General features: G+C 40.2%; 1 protein-coding gene across 1 annotated transcript; it reads left to right on the plus strand.

Moving 5' to 3' along the window:
* Positions 1–21,242: 21,242 nt before the first annotated feature.
* Positions 21,243–22,037, plus strand: LOC149169774 (uncharacterized). Its single transcript, XM_089425333.1, has one exon. It carries the CDS (start codon positions 21,243–21,245, stop codon positions 22,035–22,037), a length of 795 nt encoding a protein of 264 aa, XP_089281459.1.
* The last annotated feature ends 4,240 nt before the right edge of the window (positions 22,038–26,277 follow it).

Raw genomic sequence — 26,277 nt, forward strand, 5'->3', positions numbered from 1 at the left:
TATTAAAAATGATATTTTCACTATTAAGTAAAGTGAATTACAAAATAGAATTACTTTTCCAAAATTATAATTATTTTTCAAAATTAATTTCTTTTAAAATATCTCGAATTACTTTTCACATGTTCACATTGAATATGTGTGGAAGTTCCTATCCAAGCTATAATTGTCAACAATCTCTTAGTGAAGAAGAAATTCTTCACCAACCCAAATTTGTCTCTGAATGCTTCAAACTTTCCTTTTGCTAAGGGCTTGGTCGGAATATCAACAACTTGCTGATCTGTGGGTACATACTGAAGCTTCACTGTGCCATATTGAATCTTTCCTTGAATGAAGTGGTCTCTAATTTCTATGTGCTTGGACTTGTAATGGGACACTAGATTCAGAGAGAGTTTGATACAACTTGATAATCATAGTAGAGCATCGTGGGGTCCTGTTATCACTCCAGGAAGCTCTCCTAGGTTGTAGCTCGGAGATGCCTGGAAACATATATCTTCAATATTGTTCTCGGAACTATTGGAATGGATGATGGTTTGGATCAAGTCAAATGACTGTTTCAACTCTATTTCACTCAAAACATGCATGAACACCCTCAGCTAGACAAAGCTTTCAACCACTAATGCTCAATAGATTATAGATTCAATTGATGAATGGATAATACTGACTGTACCAGCAAATCCATACATAAACACATATGAATGGCTAACTACAGAAAGCAAATGAGGCTTACAAATCTAATTTATCAATGCAGAGATAAGATGACAGTTATCTGGCATTCGACACAAAAAAAAACATGAATAACACATTCAAGTGCAAGCTTAGAACTTAAAAGAAAATGGGAATTGAACATGTAACAACAAAAGAAGCTTATATCGTTGGAATGAAAATGAGAAGCTAGAGTAGTAGAGTATCCACAGTCTCCAAAAGTTGAACCCTTCATCCTTCTAACTTTCAGCCATTTATAGGCTTTTTACAATGCTCCCGAGCTCTCAAAGGCTCGAGGTGTCTTAATCTATCCCCTCTGTCTTTTTAACTGTTTAATGCCATGACTAGACACGCATGAGCTCAGAGGTTATTTTTTCTAACAGCGGTAACCAATTTCTGGTAATTTTGCCTCGCTGTCAGGTAGCTCGCTCGTGCCAGCGATGCTCCATGATCATTGCTGTTGGTTCGGTTGTGTTGCACTGTTGCTTTTGCCCTTCCGGCCATCTGTCTCCCAGCCTCTATTCAGTAATGGAATGGGTCTTCGAGCCTTTGAAATCCTTTCAAATAATAACAATGACTGTTTTCTGTTTTATACAGAAAAAATGCTGCAACACTGTGAAATCCCGCCAAGCTCTGTTTATTTCGGACTTCAAAAGTCCTTAAACACTATCTATTCCTCTATCGGGTCCGTCCTTATCGCTATTACAAGTCGCAAATGGTCTGTTCCCTTTGTTTTTTAGAAATACATCAAAACATTGGAAATACATTAAAAATGGCTCATGACGGACTTCAAATATTATATATTTCCCTTCCTGAACCCTTTCGAGTCCAGGTCTTATCGCATATCGCAAGTCGCTCCGGTCCTGCTCCAAGGTTCCCCTTTGTATTTTAGAAATATGTTAAAACTGCGAAAATGCATTGAAAATGGCTTTTCTGCGGATCTCAAATCTTATGAAATAATATTTAGAATACCGTCGGGTCTGGTTCATTGGGTCGCACATATACATGTGTATAGGCCCCGCTCCATGGTGTTGCTCCGATGCGATATAGTGATGCGATTAATCGCAATTGCATATCGCGATAACCCTGGGCTGTTTGGTGTGCGCTATGTTGTGTTGCCGATTGCGATTTGCTGATCAGATCTGGATCGTTGATCGGTCAGATCTGACGACTACTATGCATTCATTCCTCAAGCCTCCATTGCTCTGTTTTTCACCGTTTTTACGTGTTTTTGGCCTCCCGATAGTGTTTCTCCGCCATTCCAAGGGCCCTTCTCATGCGTTTGTTTTGATCTTGGCATGATTTTTAAGAGATTTTTAAAGGATTAGAGAGCATATTTGGATCCATTTGAATCAGGACCCGTGTAATTATAGATGCGAGAATGATATTTTTGAAGTCCGGCTTATGGCCAAAGTGAAGCAAGGGGAGACGTGGCTGTCAAAGCTAAAATAGGGGACATTTCTGCTAAAAATAGCAACACTGCACCTCAGGGGCTAACAATGGCTCCTTCTGGGGATGAAGGCCTCCCTGTGAGGTTTCAAGAACTGCAAACCACTGCCTTCCCAGTAACAATCAAAACAAACTTATTTCCTAGTGTTCCATTGGGCATGGAATTTATTTGCATAGAAAAAAACTAAAAAAAACCTATTACAATATTAAGGCCTTAAAGCCTCATATGAAGTAAAGTTTCAAAAACTGCCCATTGACTGGGCCATCAAAAACACCTTCCTCCTCCAAATTGTGCAAAATGAAAGTATTGTTCATTTGAACTTGAGAAATGACAAATGGTCCTATCCATAAGGCATCAAATTTACCATGGTTGCCCTTCTTTTCCTTCGACGCATCCCATTTGAGAACCCAGTCACCAACCTGAAAATTGTCCCTTTTTGCCTTTCTATCAAAGGTTTCTTTGATCTTCTTCTGATGAATTCTTGACTTCTCAACCAGTTGTTCTTTGATCTGTTGTAATTCAACCAAGTTACTCATTCTCCTCGCTATGTCATTCTCTTCATCCTGTTCTTGTAAGAATTTGGCCACATGGAGAATCAACTGGATAGGAAAAACAACATCAGTGCCATAAACCAACTTAAATGGAGAATTTCCTATGGACTTCTTGTTGGTAACTCTGTCAGCCCACAGTGCAAACTTCAACTTGGAATCCCAGTTCTTTTTGTTGTCCTCCAACAGTTTTTTTATTATCCTTACAAGACTTTTGTTAGATGATTCTGCCAGGCCATTGCCTTGAGGATAATATGAGGTAGAATGCACCAATTGAATGCCCATGGATTCACACATGTCCACCAATTCTTCTGCCCTGAAAGCTGTTGCATTATCAGTGACTAGTTTGGTTGGGCAACCAAATCTAGTGAAAATATTCTCATTCAAGAACTTTATGATAACCTAATGATTCGCATTTTTAGTGGGTATCGCCTCAATTCATTTGGTGAAATAATCAGTGGCTACCAAGATCCATTTGTGATGGCCACTGGAGTGTGGATTGATCTCACCTATGAAGTCCAAGCCCCACAACTGGAAGGGACCATTGACGTGTATTGGCTTTAAGGGCAGAGATTTTAGCTGTTGTGTTCCTACAAACCTCTGACATTTGTCACAAGACTTCACAAAAGAAAACACATCAGAGAACAAAGAAAGCCAATAATACCCAACCCTCAAGATCTTGTGGGCCGTGGTTTTCCAATAGTGATGCCCTCCGCAGATGCTAGAATGGAACTGGTGCGTGACTTCCTTATATTGTCCTTTGTTTAGACATCTCAAGAGGATCCCTGATGGGTCTTTCCAATAGAGTAGGTTTTCATTAATGCAGAATTTGGTTGATTTGAGCTTAATGGTCCGGGCTTGACCTGGGCTTTGCCCTGGAGGGACTTCTAGCTTTTGCAAAAAATGAACTACGCTGGAATACCATTCACAAGTGGCTAGATTTTCAGACAAAGATTGATTCTGCTCTTGCTCTTCTGCTGCTTCCTCTGTCCGCTCACCACCTGAATTTGAACCTATGCAATTGATGTCTAGAACACTGCAATTTTCCTCAGCCATAAGCTCAGCTAAGCCCTAGCCTTTGACAAGCTTGGTAGGCTTCACCTTTATGTTGAATTCTATGAATTTTGCAATCCATTTAGCTCTCTTTCCATCAATATCTGGCTGAGTTAGGACATCTTTTACTGAGGCTGAAGGTACATACGCAGTCACTTTGGAATGCAGAATATAAATTCTGAATGCCTTTAGAGATTTTATGAGAGCATAAGTTTGTTTTTCAATCAGGTCATACCTCAGTTCAACATCCCTTAGAGTTTTGCTGAAAAAGGCCACAGGGTGCTCTACACCTTCATCATTTTTCTGCAATAGAACTGCTGCCAGTGTGTCATAAGAGGCAAAAGAGAAGATATAAAATTCCCTGTTATAATCTGGGCTGATTAAAGTGGGAGCTTCCATGATAGCTTGTTTGATGGCTTCAAAAGAGCTTCTTGCACCATCTGTCCATTTTATTTCTGATCCTTTCTTCAGCATGGAAGTGATGTGCTTCACTAGCTCTGCGAAGTTTGGAATAAACCTCCTAACAAAGTTAATCTTACCCAGGAAAGATTGAATGTCCCTTTTTGACCTTGGGATGGACAATGTCTGAATGGTTTGAACTCTTGCTGGATCGATCTTCACACCTTCAGCAGAAACAATATGTCCCAGTAGTTTGCCTTCTTCTAAAGAAAACTGTGATTTCTTTGGGTTTATAAAAATTCCAAACTATCTGCACTTTAGAAAAACCTTTTTTAAACGCTGCAAATGGTCCTTGTGACTGCTGGAAAAGACTGTTATGTCATCATGGTAAATAAGAACAAACTTGTCGTTCTCTCCCACAAAGGCTATGTCCATGGCCCTCTGAAAAGTAGCCCCAACATTCATCAATCCAAAAGGCATCTTAGAGTACATGAAAGTGCCCCAAGGAGTAGTGAAGGCAGTCTTTCCCTGATTCTTTGGATGTACAACAATTTGATTGTAACCTGAAAATCCATCTAGGAAAGACATGACTCTAGCCCCTGAAACTTTTTGCAGCAAGTGTTCCATCTTAGGTAGGGGGTAGTTGTCTTTTTGCGAGCATTTGTTCAGATTCCTGAAGTCAACACAAAGCCTAATTTCTCCATTCTTCTTTCTTACTACCACAAGGTTAGCTATCCACTTTGAATACCTTAGGGGAACTATAATCTTGGCATCCAACAACTTCTTGATTTCCTTTTCAATCAAAGGCAATAAAAGAGGGCTGATAGGTCTTAATTTCTGCTTAAAAGGGATGGTGTTCTTCTCTAGCGGAATCTTATGTTGAATGATGTTGGTATCATAGGTCTTAAGATCATTGTATTCCCAAGCAAAAATATCAGCAAATTGTTTCATCAGGGTGCAATACTCAGAACTTTGGGCAGAAGATAGGTGAGTGGACAAATTTATGTACTTTGGATATGCTGGGCTCCCTACATTATGTTTATGAACAGCAGAATCATTTTCTTTTTTGGCAGGCTTATAAGGTACATCATTATGATCAAACAACTTCTCTAGGGGCACCAATCCTTTGGGTATATGGTTACTAGGCAGCTGAACAATGTTGTCCTGACCAATCTCATCCTTTAGCTTGGAATGGTTGCATTCTTCAACGGTTTCGTTTTCTCGGTCGATGTGCATTTCAAAAACTTCATCAACGACTTGTAAAAGCCTATTAATTTCATCATCTTCTTCAAAAACTTTCCAGTATTTGACATTGTCAGGCAGAGATGGTCTATATTTCACCTGAACTTCATAAGTCAATTTATGAGACAAAAGAGGAATAAACGTGCTAGCAGACACAACAAGGGAATCAACAAGTTGGTTCTTCATTCTAGGGATGTAAGAAATGTTGAAACTGTTAAAAGAATCTTTGAGCTTCCATACCTCATCTTTGTATGCTTTCAGCCTTGGATGCTTTGCTTGGAAAGTTTTGTTGACCTACTGAATGATAAGGTTTGCATCTCCAAACACCTTCAGACCTTTGATGCCCATTTCTTTAGCAGCGTTTAAGCCCAATATCAAGGCTTCGTACTCTGCTATGTTATTTGTGACCTGAAAAGTTAATTTGAAAGATAAATGGATGCATTCTTGTGTGGGGGACACAAGGACTACACCTGCGCCTGCGGCTTCCTTAGAGCAAGCTCCACATGTCCCAAATTCGTGGGCCTTCTTCCTCTGTGGTCTGGCAAACATGTTTCTTCAGCGGCGTGGAGGCCAACTGTGATTCTTCAATCTGAAGAATGCAGGCTCCAAAATCAGTCCCGACAGCATAGATGGGATGATTAGTGGGATTCCTTTCATCACTGATGATATAAGCCAACTGAGCTTCTCTGTATAATCTCCTATTCTCACCTCCAAAAACTGGGGCAGTAGCATAGGACAGATCATTTTGCAATGTTCCACCTAATCTCTTGATCCAACCTCTGGAAAACAACATGCCAAACTTGGGGGGTACATCTGCCACAACAATATCCATCATCATGCTCTTCATGGGCAGCTAAGACAAGGTGATGGCTAGGTCTTTGATTAATTCCAAAGATTTCACTTTTCTAGAGTCAAAAGAAAACAGTTCATGATAAGACTTGGTAATGTCAAGACCCAACTCATCCATGACAACCTTGGGCATAAGATTATGGCTGGCTTCTGTGTCCAGAAGGTAATTGTGAAGGGTTTTGTCATGAATAGTCAAAGAAACATAGAATGATGGGGAGCTGTCATCACAATTTTCAATCATTGGGCTGAGAACAACGGTTGGTTTATCGTCTTGCATATTTACATAGTCAGTGGAGGCTTGGATGGCTTTAGGCTCAAGGGCCTCGAGGATAGATCTCTTGAAGGACTCATTTTTCACTAGTTCAGTCAGAGGTATAGGTATGCTTAGCTTCTGAATTTCTGATTGAAAACTGAAAGGAGAAGGAGACTTGTCAAGGCCTCTTACCTCGTGAGCTGGAGCATTGAGGATGATGGGATCAACTACCGGTCATTTCTGCTTTTTAGCTTGCTGTATTGCAGGGACAACAACTCTTTGAACAAGAGTTTCCTTGACATTATTCATCTTCGACCTCAAATCATATCTGTGTCGATCTTCAGTTTGCAGAACAACTTCACCATCCCATTCTTGGCTGATCTGGTCATTGAATAATGACTTTTCATAGGCAGCTGAGGTAAAAAAGGAGGCACTGCCTTTATCTTCAAGACAATGGATCTCATCATCTTCTTCAAACTGCTCTTCTTCCATGACTACATTTTGGAAAGGGGCATTTACCCTTTGGTCTTCATTGGCATCTTTGCTTCTTTGCAAAATCTGCAACTGCTCATTAGCTCTTCTATATGGATTTGGATTTCTAGGAGCAAAGGTATTAGGAACTCTTCCTTTCCCAGGGTGCTGCTCAACCTTTAATTTGGAGATTTCAGAGGCTAATGACTCTATCATCTTAGTCATTTTATCTATCTTGGGATCTGAAGATGATGAAGACTCACCCCTTTGTCTCCTTCTATCAACATTTCCCTTGAGCTTCTCTGCAGCCATGATGTTTGATTCTACTTCCAAAGCTACGTCCTACATATTAACCAAGGTAGCACATCATCTCTCCCTCAACAATAGACAGAAGTCAGAATCAAAGGCACTGGCATAGGTGAGTTTAGCAGAGGTAGTGGTGGGTTTTACTTCAGTTGGTATCTTGTTGTACATGCGGTTAAACCTCTTATTAAAATCAGACAACAACTCACCATTTTCCCTCTTTAAGTTCCCAAACTCGGTGTGGTAGTAGAGTAGATCCTTCTTATCCCCCCAATGCTTTAGAAATGCATCATCTAAAGTCTCAATATCTTCTATAGACCTTGGGGTCAGTTCTTTGAACCATTTTCTAACCTCTCCATTCAGACTTTGGACAAAGACTCTCATCCATACATCGTCTTCACTAATGTCCAGGTTATCAACATAGCTATAGAATGATTCAAGATGTTCCTCAGCTGTAACACCTTCAGTCCCAGTGAACTTAGGGCTATATTTTTGATATTCTCCAGTAGGCATGGCATTCAAAGGAGTGGGCAGTACTAGAGGTCCATACCTAGCAGCTATGATTCTTTCCATTTTGGTAGGTGCTTGTGGCCCTGCCATAACTGTGGTGGCTATGAGGGGACTGGAAGTCTGAATGACAGGGGGTTCAGGAGTGACTGATAAGACTAAAGGAGTATGAGGGATAGGAGGAGAGGTTTCCTTTGGGCTTGCAACGAAAGGAGAACCTAAAGAATAAGGAGCTCTATAGATCACTGAGATTTTTTCTTCACTGTTAGGATTAGATGCTACACTCTCAACATGTATTTGTTCTATTACAGGCCTTTCTTGAAGAGATATAGAATATTGTTTAGAACTACCTGAACCTGATGCTCCTTTCTGCAATGCCTTTCTTTCTTTGATGATTTTTTCAGGGTCAGATATTGGGTCAGCTTGTGGCTTCCGAGGATTTCTCTGAGTATGCCTCACAAACTGAGCCAGAACTATGAAGTGGAGTCGCCAAAAGGTTCGTCCTCCAGTAGAGTCGCCAGATAGATGATTACAACTGAAAAAGTGCCCAGACTTTGTCTATCATCAAAGCTGGATCTGTGTCGTCTCCTAAGGAAGCTGAGCTTCAGTCTCCTCTCCCCAGAAACAGTGCCAATTATGTTATCACTCCAGGAAGCTCTCCTAGGTTGTAGCTCGGAGATGCCTAGAAACATATATCTTCAATATTGTTCTCGGAACTATTGGAATGGATGATGGTTTGGATCAAGTCAGATGACCGTTTCAACTCTATTTCACTCAAAACATGCATGAACACCCTCAGCTAGACAAGGCTTTCAACCACTAATGCTCAATAGATTATAGATTCAATGGATAAATGGAGAATACTGACTGTACCAACAGATGCATACATAAACACATATGAATGGCTAGCTACAGAAAGCAAATGAGGCTTACAAATCTAATTTATCAATGTAGAGATAAGATGACAGTTATCTGGCATTCGACACAAAAGAAAACATGAATAACACATTCAAGTGCAAGCTTAGAATAGAAGAGAAAATGGGAATTGAATATGTAACAACAAAAGAAGCTTATATTGCTGGAATGAAAATGAGAAGCTAGAGTAGCAGAGTATCCATAGTATCCAAAAGTTGAACCCTTCATCCTTCTAACTTTCAACCATTTATAGGCTTTTTACAATGCTTCCGAGCTCTCAAAGGCTCGAGTTGTCTTAATCTATCCCCTCTGTCTTTTTAACTGTTTGATGCCATGACTAGACACGCATGAGCTCGGAGGTTTCTTTTTCTAATAGTAGTAACCAATTTCTGGTAATTTTTCCTTGCTGTCAGGTAGCTCGCTCGTGCCAGCGATGCTCCATGATCATTGTTGTTGGTTCGGCTGTGTTGCACTGTTGCTTTTCCCCTTCCGGCCATCTGTCTCCCGACCTCTATTCAGTAATGGAATGGGTCTTCGGGCCTTTGAAATCCTTTCAAATACTAACAATGACTGTTTTCTGTTTTATACAGAAAAACGATGCAACACTGTGAAATCCCGCCAAGCTCTGTTTATTTCAGACTTCAAAAGTCCTTAAACACTGTCTATTCCTCTATCGGGTCCGTCCTTATCGCTATCGCAAGTTGCAAATGGCCTGTTCCCTTTGTTTTTTAGAAATACATCAAAACATTGGAAATACATTAAAAATGGCTCATGACGGACTTCAAATATTATATATTTTCCTTCCCGAACCCTTTCGGGTCTGGGTCTTATTGCATATCGCACTCCGGTCCTGCTCCAAGGTTACCCTTTGTATTTTAAAAATACGTTAAAACTGTGAAAATGCATTGAAAATGGCTTTTTTACGGATCTCAAATCTTATGAAATAATATTTAGAATACGTCGGGTCTGGTTCATCGGGTCGCACATATACATGTGTATAGGCCCCACTCCATGGTGTTGCTCCGATGCGATTAATCACAATCGCATATCGCGATAACCCGGGCCGTTTGGTGAGCGCTCTGTTGTGTTGCCGATTGCGATTTGGACCGTTGATCAACCAGATCTGATGGCTGTTGTGCATTCATTCCTCAAGCCTCCGCTGCTCTGTTTTTCACTGTTTTTACATGTTTTTGGCCTCCCGATAGTGTTTCTCCGCCATTCTAAGGGCCCTTCTCATGCGTTTGTTTTGATCTTTGGCATGATTTTTAAGAGATTTTTAAAGGCTTAGAGAGCATATTTGGATCCATTTGGATCAGGACCTGGTGCAATTATAGATGCGAGAATGATATTTTTGAAGTTCGGCTTATGGCCAAAGCGAAGCAAGGGGAGACATGGCCATCGAAGCTAAAATAGGGGACATTTCCGCTAAAAATAGCAGAACTGCACCTCAGGGGCTAATAGGTCCAACTCCTTATCAAATAAACTTACAAGTAACTTGCAAAGCCAAATGGCCTCACAACTTCTTGCACTAGTTGCCATATACTCTGCCTCTGTTGAGCTAAGTGCCACGAAAGTGTGCTTCTTGCTGAACTAGGACACTGTCATTGATCCTAAACTGTAACAATACCTTGAGGTGCTCTTTCTATCTACTGCACTGTTTGCCCAATTTGAGTCTAAAATATACCCCTGCAACTTCACCTCACTATCTCCAAGATATCTCAAACCATACTCCACCATGCCCTCAACTTCTTAAGTAGATATTTTGATGCTACATAATGCTCATATCTCAACTCCACCATAAATTGACTCAAAGTGTTCACTGCAAAACATATATCTAGTCTAGCATTGACCAAATATATCAAAGAACATATTAGCTACATGTACAATGTGGTATTCACCAACTCTGAATCTAAAACTGTCACTTGCTTCAAATTGGTGATCATGGGTGTGGTCGTAGCTTTGCAGTACTCCATGTAAAATATCTTCAGGACTTCAACTATATACTTACCTTGCCCAAAGAATATCTCCCCTGGTTTCTGCCAAACATGCAAATTCAAGAAGTAATGCATCATGCCAATGTCCATCTCAAACTCAACTGCCATATCTGCTTTGCATCCTGTAATGAGCTTCTCAACACTTGTAAGAAACAAGCTATCTACATACAACACCAAAACAAGCAAATCAGTCCCAAAAAATATGAAGTATAAGTTTGGATTTGCTTCACTTTTGATGAAGCCCATACTAAATATCCATCGATCCCTGTATAAAATCCTCTTGTTTCTTGCTTGAGTCCATATAAGGCCTTCTTAAGCCCGCAAACATGGGACTCTTTTCCCATGTACCTAAAAGCCTTGAGGTTTCCTCTATGTCACTTCTTCCTCAATGATCCCATTAAGGAAAGTCGTATTCAAATCCATTTGATGTATTCTCCATGCCATGACTGAGACAATAGACATAACAACTCTAATGGAAGTGTACTTGACAATTGGAGTAAAATTCTCCTCATAGTTCCCTCCCTCTTTCTGGGAGAACCCTCTCACAACAAATCTCATTTGGACTTCTCAACGCTGCCATTTGTAGCATGCTTGATCTTGTAGAGCCACATAGAACTCATAATTGATTTCCCTTTTGGTCTTGACATTATTTCCCAAACTCCATGATGGAGGTGTACTCTTCTACCATGGCATCCCGTCATACTCGCTGGTTTGTTTCCTCTTGAAAATTGGAGGACTTGAAATCAATGATGCTACTCATCAATGCCATATAGTTGGGAAACATCTTTGGAGGCATGCTCTCTCTGAATGTGCTCTTGGGAGCCTGAACATACTCATGAGTGTTATATTTGTGTAGCTATGGTTAGTCTTCATAATGTATCGATTGTACATTGTAATAGTTACAAAAGGAAAATATGAAGCATGTTCGTCATGCTTGCAAGAAAAATATTTATTTTGTATTAAAAAAGGAAATTTAATAAAGCTCATCAAAGAGTGGGAAAAGGAAAATTTTTGAATTTAAGTCAAAGTGACGGTCTTACTCTAAATACACACCCTTTGCATGGACGAACAAGTAGAAATAAAGCCTATTCGCTCTCCAAAAAGACACCTAAGATCACATACATCTCTAAGGTTATGCAAAGGTCTAAGGCTAATACAAAGGTTTCCGAGGCACTGGTTTTTCTAAGGAATAAAGTGAAGTTTCGAGGATCATCTCCTACGGCTATGGGACACGAAATTTTGTGAAACAATGCAAGCTCCGAGGCTAAGACAGGGGTACAGTGTGAGCTCTGAGGCTGAGATAGAGGCACAGTACGAGCTCTAATGCTAAGACATAGGTACAGTGCGAACTCTAAGGCTGAGACAAAGGCATAATTGTTGGATGGTTGTGGCTCTCTTAGAAACCTTGTTGCAGAGAACCTTGTATATAGAACTATGAAAGGGTTGGTTTGGTCTTTGGTGGTTGGTCGGGTTAGTTGACTTTGATGTATCTCTTGTTGCATTGATTCTCTAAGGAAAAGGTTGGCTGGGTTTTCCCCATGGTGGGTTTTCCCAAGGTAAGAGGCTTTGTGTTCTTGTGTGGTTGTCTCTATATGATCTTGTTGTACTAAAATGTTATCTGGTTGATGTCTTTCTATGTAATTATTGAATGATGAAATGTAATAAGAATGTGAAAAGATAAAAAATAATTGTTAGTATGAAAGACTATCTAAAAATCAACACTGAGCAACCCTTAATGTTTGTGTGAAGCATTGAAGCCTCCTGATAGAAATGGAAGGGGTTAATGCCTCCTCCTCCTCCCCTGAAGGTTGACTTCTTGAACTGGAAAATTCTTGTGTCTTGGGTGACCCTAGCTCAACCTTCAAAGCTTCCTACTCGTCATATTCTCACACTAGAATGGGCTCATGTGACTTCCTAGATGCGAAGTCTTCTTTGAACTTTACATCCCTGCTTACTACTATTTTCCTCTGTGCTAGAATAAAGATTCTATGGGCCTTTGAAATCTCACTATAAGCCACAAATAAACCCTTCATGTTGGAGGGATCCAACTTGGTCCTTTTCTCTACAGGCATGTGAATGTAAATCAAACAACCAAAGATGCAAAAATGACTCACGTTTCACTTCACACTAGTGAATGCCTCCTCTGGTATCTTGTCCTTCAAGATCCTGTGCAAGCACCTATTTAGAATGTAGATTGTTTGGTTGCATTCCTCTGCCCAAAGAGCACGAGCAAGTCTTGGTCATGGATCATGGCCCTCACAGTGTCTATGATGGATCAATTATTTCGCTCTACAACCCTATTCTGTTGTGGGTTGTACAAAAATGTCAACGCCCTCTTGGTTCAGGCCTACTTGCATCCTTGAAATTGTTGAAGTTATACTCACCCCCATTATCTACTCTCAAAACCTTGATCTTCTTTCCTATCTGGTTCTCAACAAGATCTTTTAACTCTTCAAAACCTACTAAAGATTTAATCCTTCGTCTTTAAGAAATAAATCCATGTTATGTCAGAGAAATCATCAATAAAGGAAACATAGTACATACCTACCAAAAATGATATAGGTGCATAAACATTCGAATGAATTAGGTCTAGAATCTTTGTAGACATGTACTCCCTACTTGGGAAACAACCTTGGGATGCTTGCCAAGCGTGCAGCCTTTGCATACGCCTTGTCGCTCAATGTTGGAAGTCGTGTGACTATCTCGCTTAGAATAGGCAACACTATCATATACATGAGCCCCATCATTTTGTGTCATAACTCACATAGGCTATTGTTGCTATGAACTAGGTCTCAAATAGGATCAACCTGTAACCTAAATAGATTGCCTTCTCTAATCCCAATCACTTGTGCTACTACTAGGCTAGATTCTTGCTTCTTGATAAAGACTAGTCTTTTCTTGAATTCTACTACAAAGCCCTTATCTTCCATAACCAAAATTGAAAACAATTTTTTCTTTAGACCTGTAACAAATAACACATCATTAAAGTCTAATGAGTTGCCTGATTTGCGCTGGAAGGAGGTAGTACCAACTCCTGCAACTTACTACTTGGCATCATCACCAAGCACAACTTGTAGTCTTGAGTCCTATTATGTTAGATAGGAAAACAATTGTCAAATTGATGTCATATGACGAGATGCCCCACTATCCAAATACCACGCATTACTCGAAATTGTGTCGGTATAAAGGCAAGATACCAGTGAGAATTCTTCTTCAAACTTGGCAATAAAATCATTCATTTGAGTTTTTGCTAAGGCTACTAGCTTCTATTGTTGCTTCCTTTCCCCTTCTTTCTTGTTAAATGTTGTAACGTATAATGTCCAAACTTATGACAAATAAAGCATTTAGTTTTATTCAAGTCTTTCTTTCCTAATAGTGAGATTGACTCCTCATTCTTTCCCTTACCCTTATTGGAACATTTTCCTTTGCCCTTTTTCATCTAACTAAATACGTTCAGGGTCATGTCACCACCCTTCTTATTGGCCTTTGACGCCATCCAAGTCTCCTCCTAGATACAATCATCCCACATTCTTTCAAATTTGAGAAGTTTCTCGTGAGCACAAATACCTTGGACAAATGGTTCCCATGAAACTAGGAATCCATTCAATGCCATGTTCACCAACTCGCCATCTTCCACCTTCTCTTTGAATGTTGTAAGTTGATCACAAATCTGTGTGATCTTTATTAGGTAACTGGGAACACTGTTAGATCTAGTCATCTCTATGGATTTGAGTTTGTTTCGTAAAATCATCATCTTGTTAATGTTGTCACTTTGGTAGAGGCTTAGTAGTGCATCAAACATCCCCTTAACAATGTTCTTCTTGAATATATGAAGGATCAAGTGATCTTTAATGGCATCCATGATTATCCACTTGGCTTTTACCTCCTCCTTGTTGTGGTTGCTAATTGTTGTGGATCTGTTGGTGGTGTCACTATATCTTTCACTATGCCCCATAGATCATTCTCTTCGTACAAGAGAGTAACCCTGAGCTTCCAAGATAGAAAATTAGAGGCACCATCTAATTTGTCCTCGAACCTGAGGCTCATTGATGCTATCTCTTATCTGCACACAAATTGCTACTCTTTGGTCTTTTAATCAAAATAGCTTTGATACCATGCAAATATTCCAAACCTAGGTGACTATTGTCCTATGCTTCATTAAATAAATAAGATTTTGAAATTACTTAACGACAAATAAAAATATGAGCATGTGTCAATCACACAAAGGGTTTGAAAATACAACTGAAGTATAAAAAATTATTTTGACATATAGGTAAGTACTCCTTCAACTTAGCTTTCTATTTCATCGAAAAACTTACAAGGAAATATTCACAAGCTGCCCAAGAGAAACCATATCCAAGGATACCAAAAAATGTTCTAACTGAGCTTGTACAACCTGCTGAAAAATGCAAAAAACTATCGTGTGATGTACAGGTCAGTTTGTATGGTCCGTTTGTACAATTGTATGGACATTTATGGACACCTATCCGTATCACTGTATGGACTTCCATATGATTGCATCAAACTATACAAATTATTGTCCTGTACTGTGTGTTGCGAGAGAATACCTTTTGCCCTATGTCTTGCTCATTTGTTAAAGTGTGTGTAACCAACCTCTATATTGCCCTATCTTTATAGTTTAGTGGAGAATCTATCTTAAGATTATTTCTAGCTAAAAATAAGATTTTTAGTTTTCAAATAAAGTGAATTACAAAACAGAATTACTTTTCAAAATTAGAATTACTTTTCAAAAATATTTCCAATCACTTTTTGCATATTCACAATGAACATGTGCAAAAGCTCCTATCTAAGGTATAATTCACAACATTGTATCCATTCCACTCAAGTTGGTGTTAATGGTGCTCAGATTTACAAAAGCCTTTGTGCTGTATTTTTTGGATAGTTGCTTCTGGTTTAGGAATTTAACATAACACTTGGGCCCTTTTCATAGACCTCCCTTAGAATTTCATTAAGAATAGGTAGAATAAGCACATTCTACAAGGGTTTAAAATTTGATGATCTTGGTGTGGCTTTCTATAATTATCCCTGAAGTTTGAACATATAATGTTGCTAAATGCAGAAGGAGAGTAATTAAACTTTGTGTCTCTCAAATGATTGTGCCCCTTTCGTCTATATATCAAGGACTTTTTAATTTCATAATGCTCATTTGTTTTCTCCATCCACATATAAAGGCATGAGGAGGGCACTGTGGATCTTCTCTAATAGCTTCTAGTTTCCCAATTAGTTTAACAAACATGGTAGCAAGAGCATGGAACAAATGACCATACATGTTCACAATAATATCTTATTATTGAGTATTGATTGGGGTAGAGCGAAAACCCTATGGCGATCATGGAGGTAGCGCACAGCGGCTAGGGTAGCTGCAGACCTGCATTGGCAGGCGGACTGCAGGAGCGGAAGCTCACCCTTTACGGCTACGCTGCATACAACAGACAAAAAAGACTGACGGCAGCGGCAATGGACCCCCGCCAGGGGGCTGGAGGGGACCCTCCAAAGAATGAGACGCAGAACGCAAATCAGAAAGATGCAGGAAGGGATCAGAGAACAAATGAACAGGAGACTGAGGATATGCCAGAAGGGCAGAGAGATCAAGCTATGCCAGAAGATCAGAGAGTGAGATCATCCACATGCAAGCCTGTAGCAAAGAACACACCCAAAGTGGAGTTCCCCAGCCACAGAATCAATGCAAGGATCCAATATATGAGGGATCATGCCCTCATAGGTAAGTTTATAGGCATCTGGCCAAATGAGAAAGCTTTGAGGACTTGGATCAACAATAAATGGCACCCAAAAGGACATATATCCCTCCATTTGGGTCCAAAAGGTTTCTTCACAGCAGTCTTTAACTGCTTGGAGGACAGAAACAGAGTTTTCGAGAATGGACCATATTTTTTCAACTCAGCGGGTCTATTTCTCAAAGAATGGGTAGAACGCTTCAACCCAGACAAGGAGGATCTGAGCTGCGCGCCCGTCTGGATTAGGCTGTATTCTCTACCATGGGAATACTGGGAGGAAGAATCGCTTCAAGAGATTGGGAAAGCCCTGGGGGATTTTGTCAAGGTATCAGAAGAAACCAAAATGAAGAAGTATACCTCCTATGCCCGGATCTGCGTATATATGGACTTAAAAGAACCCCTGCCTGACAAGATAAGTCTCTCTCATGAGGATGTAGAATGGCTACAGCTAATAGACTATGAACATGTGCCCTTCAGGTGTCGTAAATGCCATGCATTAGGGCACCTGTTCCGAGATTGCCCACTAAATAAGACAAACAATGAACAGGATCAGGACAAGCAATCTACTGATGGTTTCATCAAAGTCGCCAACCGTAGAAGAGGGAATAAGAAATCGACACTCCAGAATAAGCAGGCCTTGAAGGATTCTTCAAAACCTTCAACTAGCAACAGCTTTGCGGTTCTAGCAGAGGAAGAACAACAAATGCACGACCCCCTGTCAGCCAAGCATATCCAGATTCGGGAAACGTCTGAGGAAACTAAAGAAAAATCCAAGGGAAAAAGTCAGGATCATGAAGGAAATCTTCAGACCACTAAAGAGAAGTTCTGGAGTCAACCAGATATGGAGATAGATTTAACTGAATCAGGCTCAGACAAAGCACAGAAAGATGCGGAAAGACATCAAGAAACCCAGAATATGGATGAAGACACAGAAACATTTGATATAGGTGAACTGGATATTATTGGTCTGGAGACTGCATGTAAAACCAAAAATTTCGACAAAATAACTGAAATGCAACTGCACAAACTTGAGGAGGTACTGCACAAAGCCCAGAAGAAATATTCGCTTGGTGTTCAAACGGGTAGCCAATGGGATGGAAAGTTTATTGCAAAGGACATCAAGAAGCGAGGACGGAAATCTGCGCTGGAAAGAACGATAAAAGTCGGAGAAGTCATGGTAGACTCAGGGAGATATGCCCAGCTATCAAGGTATTTTAACATCAACCCTAAATCTTCCCAATGAAATTGATATCTTGGAACATTAGAGGGCTTAACGGCCAGAAGAAGGGTAGATTATTAAAAAACATGATAATGGCAGAAAAACCAGCAATTCTTTTTCTGCAAGAAACCAAATGTAAGAATATAGTTCTAGAAAAGGTAGCAGCCAAGGCGTGGCCTGCAGGGCAGGTCTCGGCGGTGGAAGCTCAAGGCGCCTCTGGAGGCTTGGCAATCCTTTGGGACTCTAGAACAATACAGCTAGACAATATACACGCCAACAGAAACTTCATCCAAGCCAAGTTTCATTTAAATGGCACAAACATTAATGGGCACATTACAAATGTCTATTTTCCGCAAGAAATACAACAAAAAGCCAATATACTGGAGGCATTAACGCAACTGAATGCAACCAGAACACATCCGCTATGGATCTCAGGTGGGGATTACAACATGATAGCGACCCTGGATGAAAAGAAAGGAGGACGCAGCGGAATCAACAGAGATGGCAACCTCCTCAAAGAGTTCATACAAAATAATTGGATGATTGACATTCCAACTGATAACGGTATTTACACCTGGAGCAATAAGAGAACGGAACTGACGCAAGTGTCCTCGCGCCTGGATCGTTTCCTGGTTTCTGATAATGCAGTACATTTGGGGGGAGACTTCACTGCTTCAATCCTTCCTTATTCAGGATCAGACCACTGGCCCATAGTCTTAAACTGGAATAGACCAGGCGTTAATCTAAAAAGACCATTCAGATTCGAATCCTTCTGGCTATCACATCCGGAATTCCATGATTTTATAAGGACTACCTGGACACAATTCAGAGACACAGAAGGCTCAAGAATGGCCCAATTCCAAAAGAAGCTGAAGTATCTCAAAGGAGAAATAAAGCGTTGGAATAAATCCACCTTTGGTGACATTTTTAAATCAAAAGAAATTCTCATCCAAAAAATGAAGGACACTCAACAAAAAATCATTTCTCAAGGCCGATCCGAGGAGTTGACACAACAGGAGCAGGAAATAGAAAAGCAAATTCTGGACAGAGATATGCAGGAAGAAATATTGTGGAGGCAGAAGTCCCGGGTAAGATGGCTCAGGGAAGGCGAAAAGAACACAAAATTCTTTCACAGAACAACAGTACAAAGGCGTATGATCAACCAAATTTCCTTTGTAAATAATGAGCAAGGATGCAAAATCGAAGATCATGAAGCTATTGAAAAGGAGTTCGTAGATTACTTCAAAAGGATGAGTCAAGAACCAGACACAAATAGATCTGCTGCCATTGACAATATTACAGGGCACATCCCCAGAATCATCACTGAAGACCAGAATGCGTTGCTTCTCAAACCGATCAGTCTTCAAGAGGTTGAATTGGCTGTCAACCAACTTAAGGCAGGGAAAGCGCCAGGCCCTGATGGGTTTACGTCAAATTTCTTCCAACATTTCTGGGAATTAATAAAATGGGAAGTCTGGCAGGTGGTGGAGGAATCTAGATCCCTCAGATGGATGTATCCAGCAATGAATGCTACATTTCTGACTTTGATCCCTAAATCCACAGAATCAAATACTCCAGATAAGTATCGTCCCATTGCTTTATGTAACATTATTTATAAAATTGTTTCAAAGGTCATTGCTTTACGATTGAAACCCTTGCTGCCCCTTATCATCTCTCCTGAACAATCCGGGTATGTAGAGGGACGCCAAATTACTGATGGGATCATCCTTACCCACGAAATAATCCACTCTCTCAAGATTTTAAAAAAGCCTGGGATGCTTCTCAAAATTGATCTATCCAAAGCATTCGATAGCATAAGCTGGACCTATTTGCAAAAAACTCTCCTCGCCTTTGGTTTCGCTCCCCCATGGGTCAGATGGGTTAGCAGTCTCATCTCATCTTCTTTTTTCTCCATTCTCATCAATGGAATCCCCTCTCCTACCTTTCGTCCCTCTCGTGGCATCAGACAGGGAGATCCCTTGTCACCTTTCCTATTTGTCATCCTAGCTGAAGGTCTGGGCAGAAGTATTAAAGCTGCCATCCTTTCGCACAAGCTTAAAGGAATTGCTGTTCATAACCTACCGGCAATTTCTCATCAACAATTTGTTGATGACAATATGTTATTCGGCCACCCATCTGTTCAAGAAGCCCGCACTTTCAAATCAATCCTTGATTCCTTCTCAAAAGCTTCCGGAGCCTGCATTAATAATGTGAAATCCCAGATATTTTTTTTTAACACCCCAATATATACCCAAAGAGCCATTACGCGCATTCTAGGATTCTCAAAAGAGTCTCTTCCTTCATCCTACCTAGGTGCACCTCTTACTGCGTCTGCCCTCAAGCATTCTTCATGGTCTCTCCTGCTAGAGAAATTGGAAGCAAGGTTGCTACTTTGGACTTACAGATCCCTGAATATGGCCAGCAGAGTGGTTCTAATAAAGGCTGTCTTGCAATCTATGCCGCTATATCTATTTTCCATCTTAGCAGCGCCAAAATGGGTTCTAAGGACAATCAAAAATTTGCAGAGGAATTTTTTATGGGGAAGTTCTGGCCTAAACAGAAAATGGGCCCTCATTAGATGGGACAAAGCCTGTCTTCCCAGATTGGCAGGAGGCATAGGGCTCAGGGATCCCGAACAAAGTAATAAGACAATGGGGGCGAAAGTATGGTGGAGGTGGCTCTCAGAATTCAACAACTTGTGGACACGTCTTTGGACTGCAAAATACACAAGGAATCTCCCCCTAGAAGAAAGGATCAGAATGTCGGAAACCAGTAAGGGATCATTGATATGGAACTCGGCTATCCAGCACAGAGATCTAATTCAAAAACATAGCTTTTGGGAGATAAAAGATGGTCAAACTGCCAGGTTCTGGGAAGATTCCTGGCAGCAATTACCCAAACTCTTAGACAGTCTGCAAGCCATCCCAGAAAGGGAGATAACTCCTCAAGAAAAAATAAGTAAATTTTGGAAAGATCCAAACAATCAAGAGCAGAGAGAGTGGAAACAAACAAGCTTGATCTTACCTCACAGCTCAAATGATAACCAACTAGCTCTCCACTCAGAACTAAAAAAACGCAGGATATTAAAGCAAGCAGGGAAAGATACTTTAAGGTGGGGGTATGAGGAGAGGGGTACCTTCACTACAAAGGAAGCATACAGAATCATAATCAGGGACAGGATGGACAAGGACCAAATATGGAGCAAAATTTGGAAACCCCCTATCTGGCCGAAAGTTTCCACCTTCTTGTGGCTTCTATCTTACAATAGAATCCTAACCTGGGATAACCTCAGGAAAAGAGGCTTTCTAGGTCCCTCTATTTGTCTCAATTGCAACAAGGAAGAAGAATCTGTGCTCCACTTAATGCAGACATGCCATCTGAGCCAAAAAATATGGGAGAAGGTGGCTTTCCGCTGTCAGAAGGAAGGGCGAATTCGAGGGGATATAAGAGAAACAATCCGCCAATGGCCTCAAGCACCTTACCAATGCACAATCCTTAATATCCTATGGCAAATTATCCCAGGATTCCTCATGTGGAATATCTGGAAGGAACGTAACAGGAGGATCTTCAAGAAACAATCAATGACTCTAGAGCAGGTCTGGGAAGGATTTCATAATAACATCAGCGAAACTCTCTCAACAAAAGCATGGTCTAAAGAGGATCTTCCGAAGCAACCTCAGGAATGGGCAATCTGGAATAATTGGCAAATAAAGATACAAGATAAGATTCTGGCCAATCCCAACCCAGGGCAACATCGAACCAACACAGCAAAATGGACATCACCACCTGTCAATACATTTCAATTGAACTTCGATGGTGCATCGAAGGGTAATCCGGGCCAGACAGGTTATGGAGGTGTTATAAGAGACCATCGAGGTAATCCTCTTGTAACTTTCTTAGGTACCATTGGCTGGAATACAAATAATGCAGCGGAGCTGGAAGGACTTTGGAAAGGCCTCATTCTGGCGCAGCAGGGCAAGGTTTTTCCCTTGATAGTAGAAGGGGATTCACAGATTCTTATAAACATGGCTCTAAAGCTACAACAGGGATCCTCAGTTCACAAGATTAGTAGAAGTTGGAGATTAGCATCCAGATTGAATCAGGTTCAGCATTGGTTGCAAGAGAACAGAGCAGTCTCTTTCAAGCATACAAAAAGGGAAGGGAACAAGCCTGCGGACTTCCTAGCTAATTTAGGTGTGAATAATGATAAAGATTTCTCAGCTGGACCTCTTCATGAAACAATCTCGAAGGACCATCTTCCCAATCTCCAGGCACTACTAGATGAAGATAGGCAGCCACAGGTTGTTTCACACCCGGATGCGGGTGACACTTGGATTCATCCGAACACATGTAATGGGGGGCAGCTGTGGTCTTAAGATCGTCTGGCCGGACGGTCTATTAACTTGCCCCTGCCAAGCATTAACGCAGTTTGCGGTGGAGAGGATGGCTCTGCAGAAGAGGGATGGCCTCACGCGAGGCGAATTGATTGTCCTGTACGCAGTTCTATGGAGTTTTGGCTCCATTGCCGCCAGATCGTTCAGTTCCACGTCCTATAAAATGAAGCGTATGAATCAGTTCAGTGATTTGAGGCATTGTTATGTTCAGTTGTCTGGGTGTAAGATTGAGCCGAATGCTGGCGGAAGGGGTAGGGGCCATAGCCTAACCTCTGTTCCATTCGCGTGTTCTGGGCACTCTGTTCCGACTGCGTGTTCTGGGCATCCGCTGGAGGAAGGCTCAGTTAGGCACCAAAATTGGGTAATTGTTATTAAGGAGAACCGGTTAGATAATTACATTCCTGATTTTTCACTGTTTTTTGCTAGCAAAGTGTGCTCTCCAGGGATAATGGCGCCACGACAAAGGGGAGTCCCGAGGCGTGGAGGGGTTTGGGGAATTCGCGGCAGGCAAGAGGCCCAGGCAATTCAGCCAGTGGCCATGTTGGAGCCTCAGTCCTCTCCCTCTGAAGAGTCCGACCAGTTGGACAGTCAAGTCCACACTTCTCGTTGCACCTTTCGCTGCCGGAGAAATCAGACCCGTCACTCATTGCTTATCACAGTCATTGCAACGGAGGAGGAGGACGACTCGTCCAGTCAGGAAGAGCCTGACAGGGAGCCGGAGCAATTGAACCCTGCTCGGGCACCAGTAATGGGGGAAAATATTGATAATGAAATTGCTGTTGATGTCACTCTGATGGAGCCTCCTCCGGGATTGAGATCGCCTCAGCAACCAACTCAAGGTTTGTCTCAGCATCCGGCTCATGGCTCGCATCAGAATCCCGCTTACTCCAACAATCAGCTCACCAACAGTCCGGAGCCGAATGAGGAAACTTACAAGCCGGGAATTGAACAAGGTGAGCCTCCAAGGGCTTAGTTCATGTTTCCTCTGATGCTTAATGAAAATGTTTTGGAATTTTGAGGGGACTCATTCTGGTTTAGAAGGGTCCAGCCGTCGGTTTCATAGTAGGGAGCCCTCAAGAAATCTCAGCACTCCCAGTATTCTGAAGAATATGGACTTCCCACCACAGTTTGGTACGTTAGTTTCTGCAGCAAGCCACACTGGAAAGGCAAACTTCTCAAATCAAATGCTGCTCTTTTGCATGGTCTTTTATGTAAGCCAGAAGTCCATCAGATATAGCTTTGTTATGCTCTCTGTTACTTTCTCCATATATGTAATCCAGGTTGCCTTGAGCACCTGTAGTCTTCTCTGATAGAGGATGCTCCTCTGCATCTTCAGAGGCCTTGGCCTCTTTGTAAATAATTTTCTTTTTCTTAATACAATAGATCAGCCTTTATCCAGAAAAAAAAAAAAAATATCTTATTATTGAGTGAAAAATTATGACCCGTTTTAATAATGAATTCCTATGTACAATTGCATGCATAATTCTTAAATGTGGACTTCAATACAGTGTGAGGGTATGTTGGGATATCTGGCTATCTATCTGAATTCATTTCTTTGCAGTGCTTACTAGAAACCTCTGTAATTAACACCTAAATATTAATTTATCCACTATAATGAGTGAGGAAATTTGTACTTATAATGAAAACTTGATGTGTTGTAGTTGATTTACCAACATATGGAGTAGATACATATTAGCCACCGATTACTTAATTCCTAACTATTTATAAATCCTTTCAAGTTGAATTTGGTTGACAAATCATGTGGCAAAAAGTTCTTTGGTTTGTCTTGGCTAATCGTCTGCAACTATGGTAAATATCAGAAAATGTTTTCTCCTTTTTAATAAACCAATATCAAAATCTGTAAAGTCTTTTGAGCTTGGAAATGTTCAATATGAAATTGTTAACGATGTTGGTTATTCCACCAATAGTAGGGGGTCTCCCTGGTGTGAAGTCCCAATTAGATCTCACACCATTTGGGATATGAGCCCCATTCAATTTGTGGGTCTGGTAACCATCATGTGTGTGTTACTCTTGGCTTTCACATGTAGAGAAATGAATTTGAGACCAAGTGTAAAATGCGAAAAGAATAAGGATGAGATCAACTCTCCATTGATGGTTTGCATAACACAATACAAGAAAGCAACAACAAAATAATGAGTAAGAGTATGCCTTAAGAGAGAATTAGATAGCCGAGACTAAATAAGACATGCATAAGAAGGAAAGTGTTAGAAACCAATTACAAATTAGTTCACAATTAATTAATAACATTTGCATAGAATAACAGAGTAGAGATCCTAAGCAAACATACAACTTGCATGTAACAAATTAGTTCATTAATATGTAACCAATATGTAAACACACATGCATAAATAACAAAAACATTGGATAGCCATTGCAAATGATATTAAGATGCATGGGAATCAATGCAATAAGTGAAAGCTTCTCATTAATATTGTTGATAAATCCAAGCACATGTATTGCAAGCTCCTAATAGTGGAATGAGAGGAGTTCATATCATCTCTACAACACAAACCTAGCCTCACAATCACTCATCCCATAATCAACCAAGAGTAGGAGCATTCAAAGCCTCAAATGCTATAATTGCTAAAATATTATAATGCCAAAAGCCTCTTATGTATGAGGCATGAGGGTCTTTTCTACAAGTGGGTGGGTGATTGTTCACCTCTCCCATGGCTTTTCACATTCCCTCATTACCTATTCGACACACATAACTCATTGCATTCCAAGTGACCCTTGGATGGCCTTTTATTTCTAAATATTGGCATAAAAATTACAATATAGTAAAGGAAATGAAATAGGCCTCGAGGCATGAGCATGTAAATCATTACAACCAACAACCCTCCTATTCGCTTTGCCTTCCAAATGGTACTCGGTCCGCCTTGCTGAGGATTCGTGACATTCATGATCATATGTGAGATAACTACCATTTGTGAGCTTGAGCCATATACACAATGCCTTTGCTATATCCCTGCAATTAAAAGATCTTATTAGCTTACTCATTTAAAACCAAGCTTCATTTAATAATATATGAGTTTCATCTAATTGTTTCTGCACAAATAGCTAAACCCTAACCAATGAAATTATGTAAAAGAAAACAAAAAAAGATAATGGTTGTTGATACAAGTTGAGGCACAATCTCTAGTAAGTGTCTTACAATCCTTTATGGTTTTCAAGGAATACTAGACTTCTAAAACCTTTACATTTTCTCCTTTCATCTTCCTATGACTATGGTATTTAAAATTAATGACATTTTTATGCTAAAAACAGTGACTAGAAAGCAAGAATAATTCTAATGTGACAACTGAAATAAAATAAATTTGGTGCCATAAGATGTATAAATTCATATGTTGTAGCAACCCTCAAGTGGATCCATAACTGCATGCATGCAACCAACCATTAAAGCACGACATAAAATGTTCCAACATAATAAAATATGAAATGCTCCAACATAACAAACTATAAAGAAAACATTAGCAAACATTCTCTTGATTTCATGAATGATGTCATTGTTGCTTGGTGTTGTTTAGGTCACAAATAATTTTTTTGTTTCTTCAAATTTGCAACTGAAATTTTATTGTAGTTGAGTTATGGAAGCAAGAATGCAAATCCTTTAGCAAAATGCTTTCTCTTTAAACCCTCAATTCTGTAATGGCACACTTCTTTGCTTGAATCTTGAAAGTCTTGCCTCAAGACCATTACGCTTTAAATCTCTTTTTGCTCTTTTGCTTCCACTGGTGGCATAAAACATGTATGAGAGCTTAAGACAATTATTGGAATGGAAACCCCTGCCATATGCACAAGGTCTTCGAATTCTCCTGCATAATTATCAAAAGAACTTATTAATTTTCAATTTAAAACCAAATTCATCTTAGTAATGTATGAGTTTGCATTTAAATGTCCTATATTGTCCATGCACAAATAGATAAACCCTAGTCATTGGAATCATGAAAAGAAAGATAAGCAAGGGTGATAATCATTGTGACCAGCAACAATTTTCAGTTAGTTCTTCACTATCCTGCAGCAATTTAAAAAAAGAAAAAAGAAAAAAATTAAATTTCTTAAACCTTCACATTTTCCTTAACACATTCCTATGATCATGATCTTTAGGATTAATGGCTTTTCACTCTTAAATTAACCATTAAAACACAACAATATTTGAAATAAAATAACTGAAACACAATAGGTTCAGTGCCATGAATTT

Source organism: Pinus tabuliformis, chromosome 4_2 (assembly GCF_031772625.1).
Source record: "Pinus tabuliformis cultivar Carrire ecotype Pingquan chromosome 4_2, CPIR1, whole genome shotgun sequence".
Classification (NCBI taxonomy): Eukaryota; Viridiplantae; Streptophyta; class Pinopsida; order Pinales; family Pinaceae; genus Pinus; species Pinus tabuliformis.

Excerpts from the sequence above, each read along its gene's own strand:
- LOC149169774 (XM_089425333.1), top strand. The coding sequence starts at position 21,243 with ATGACTCTAGAGCAGGTCTGGGAAGGATTTCATAATAACATCAGCGAA.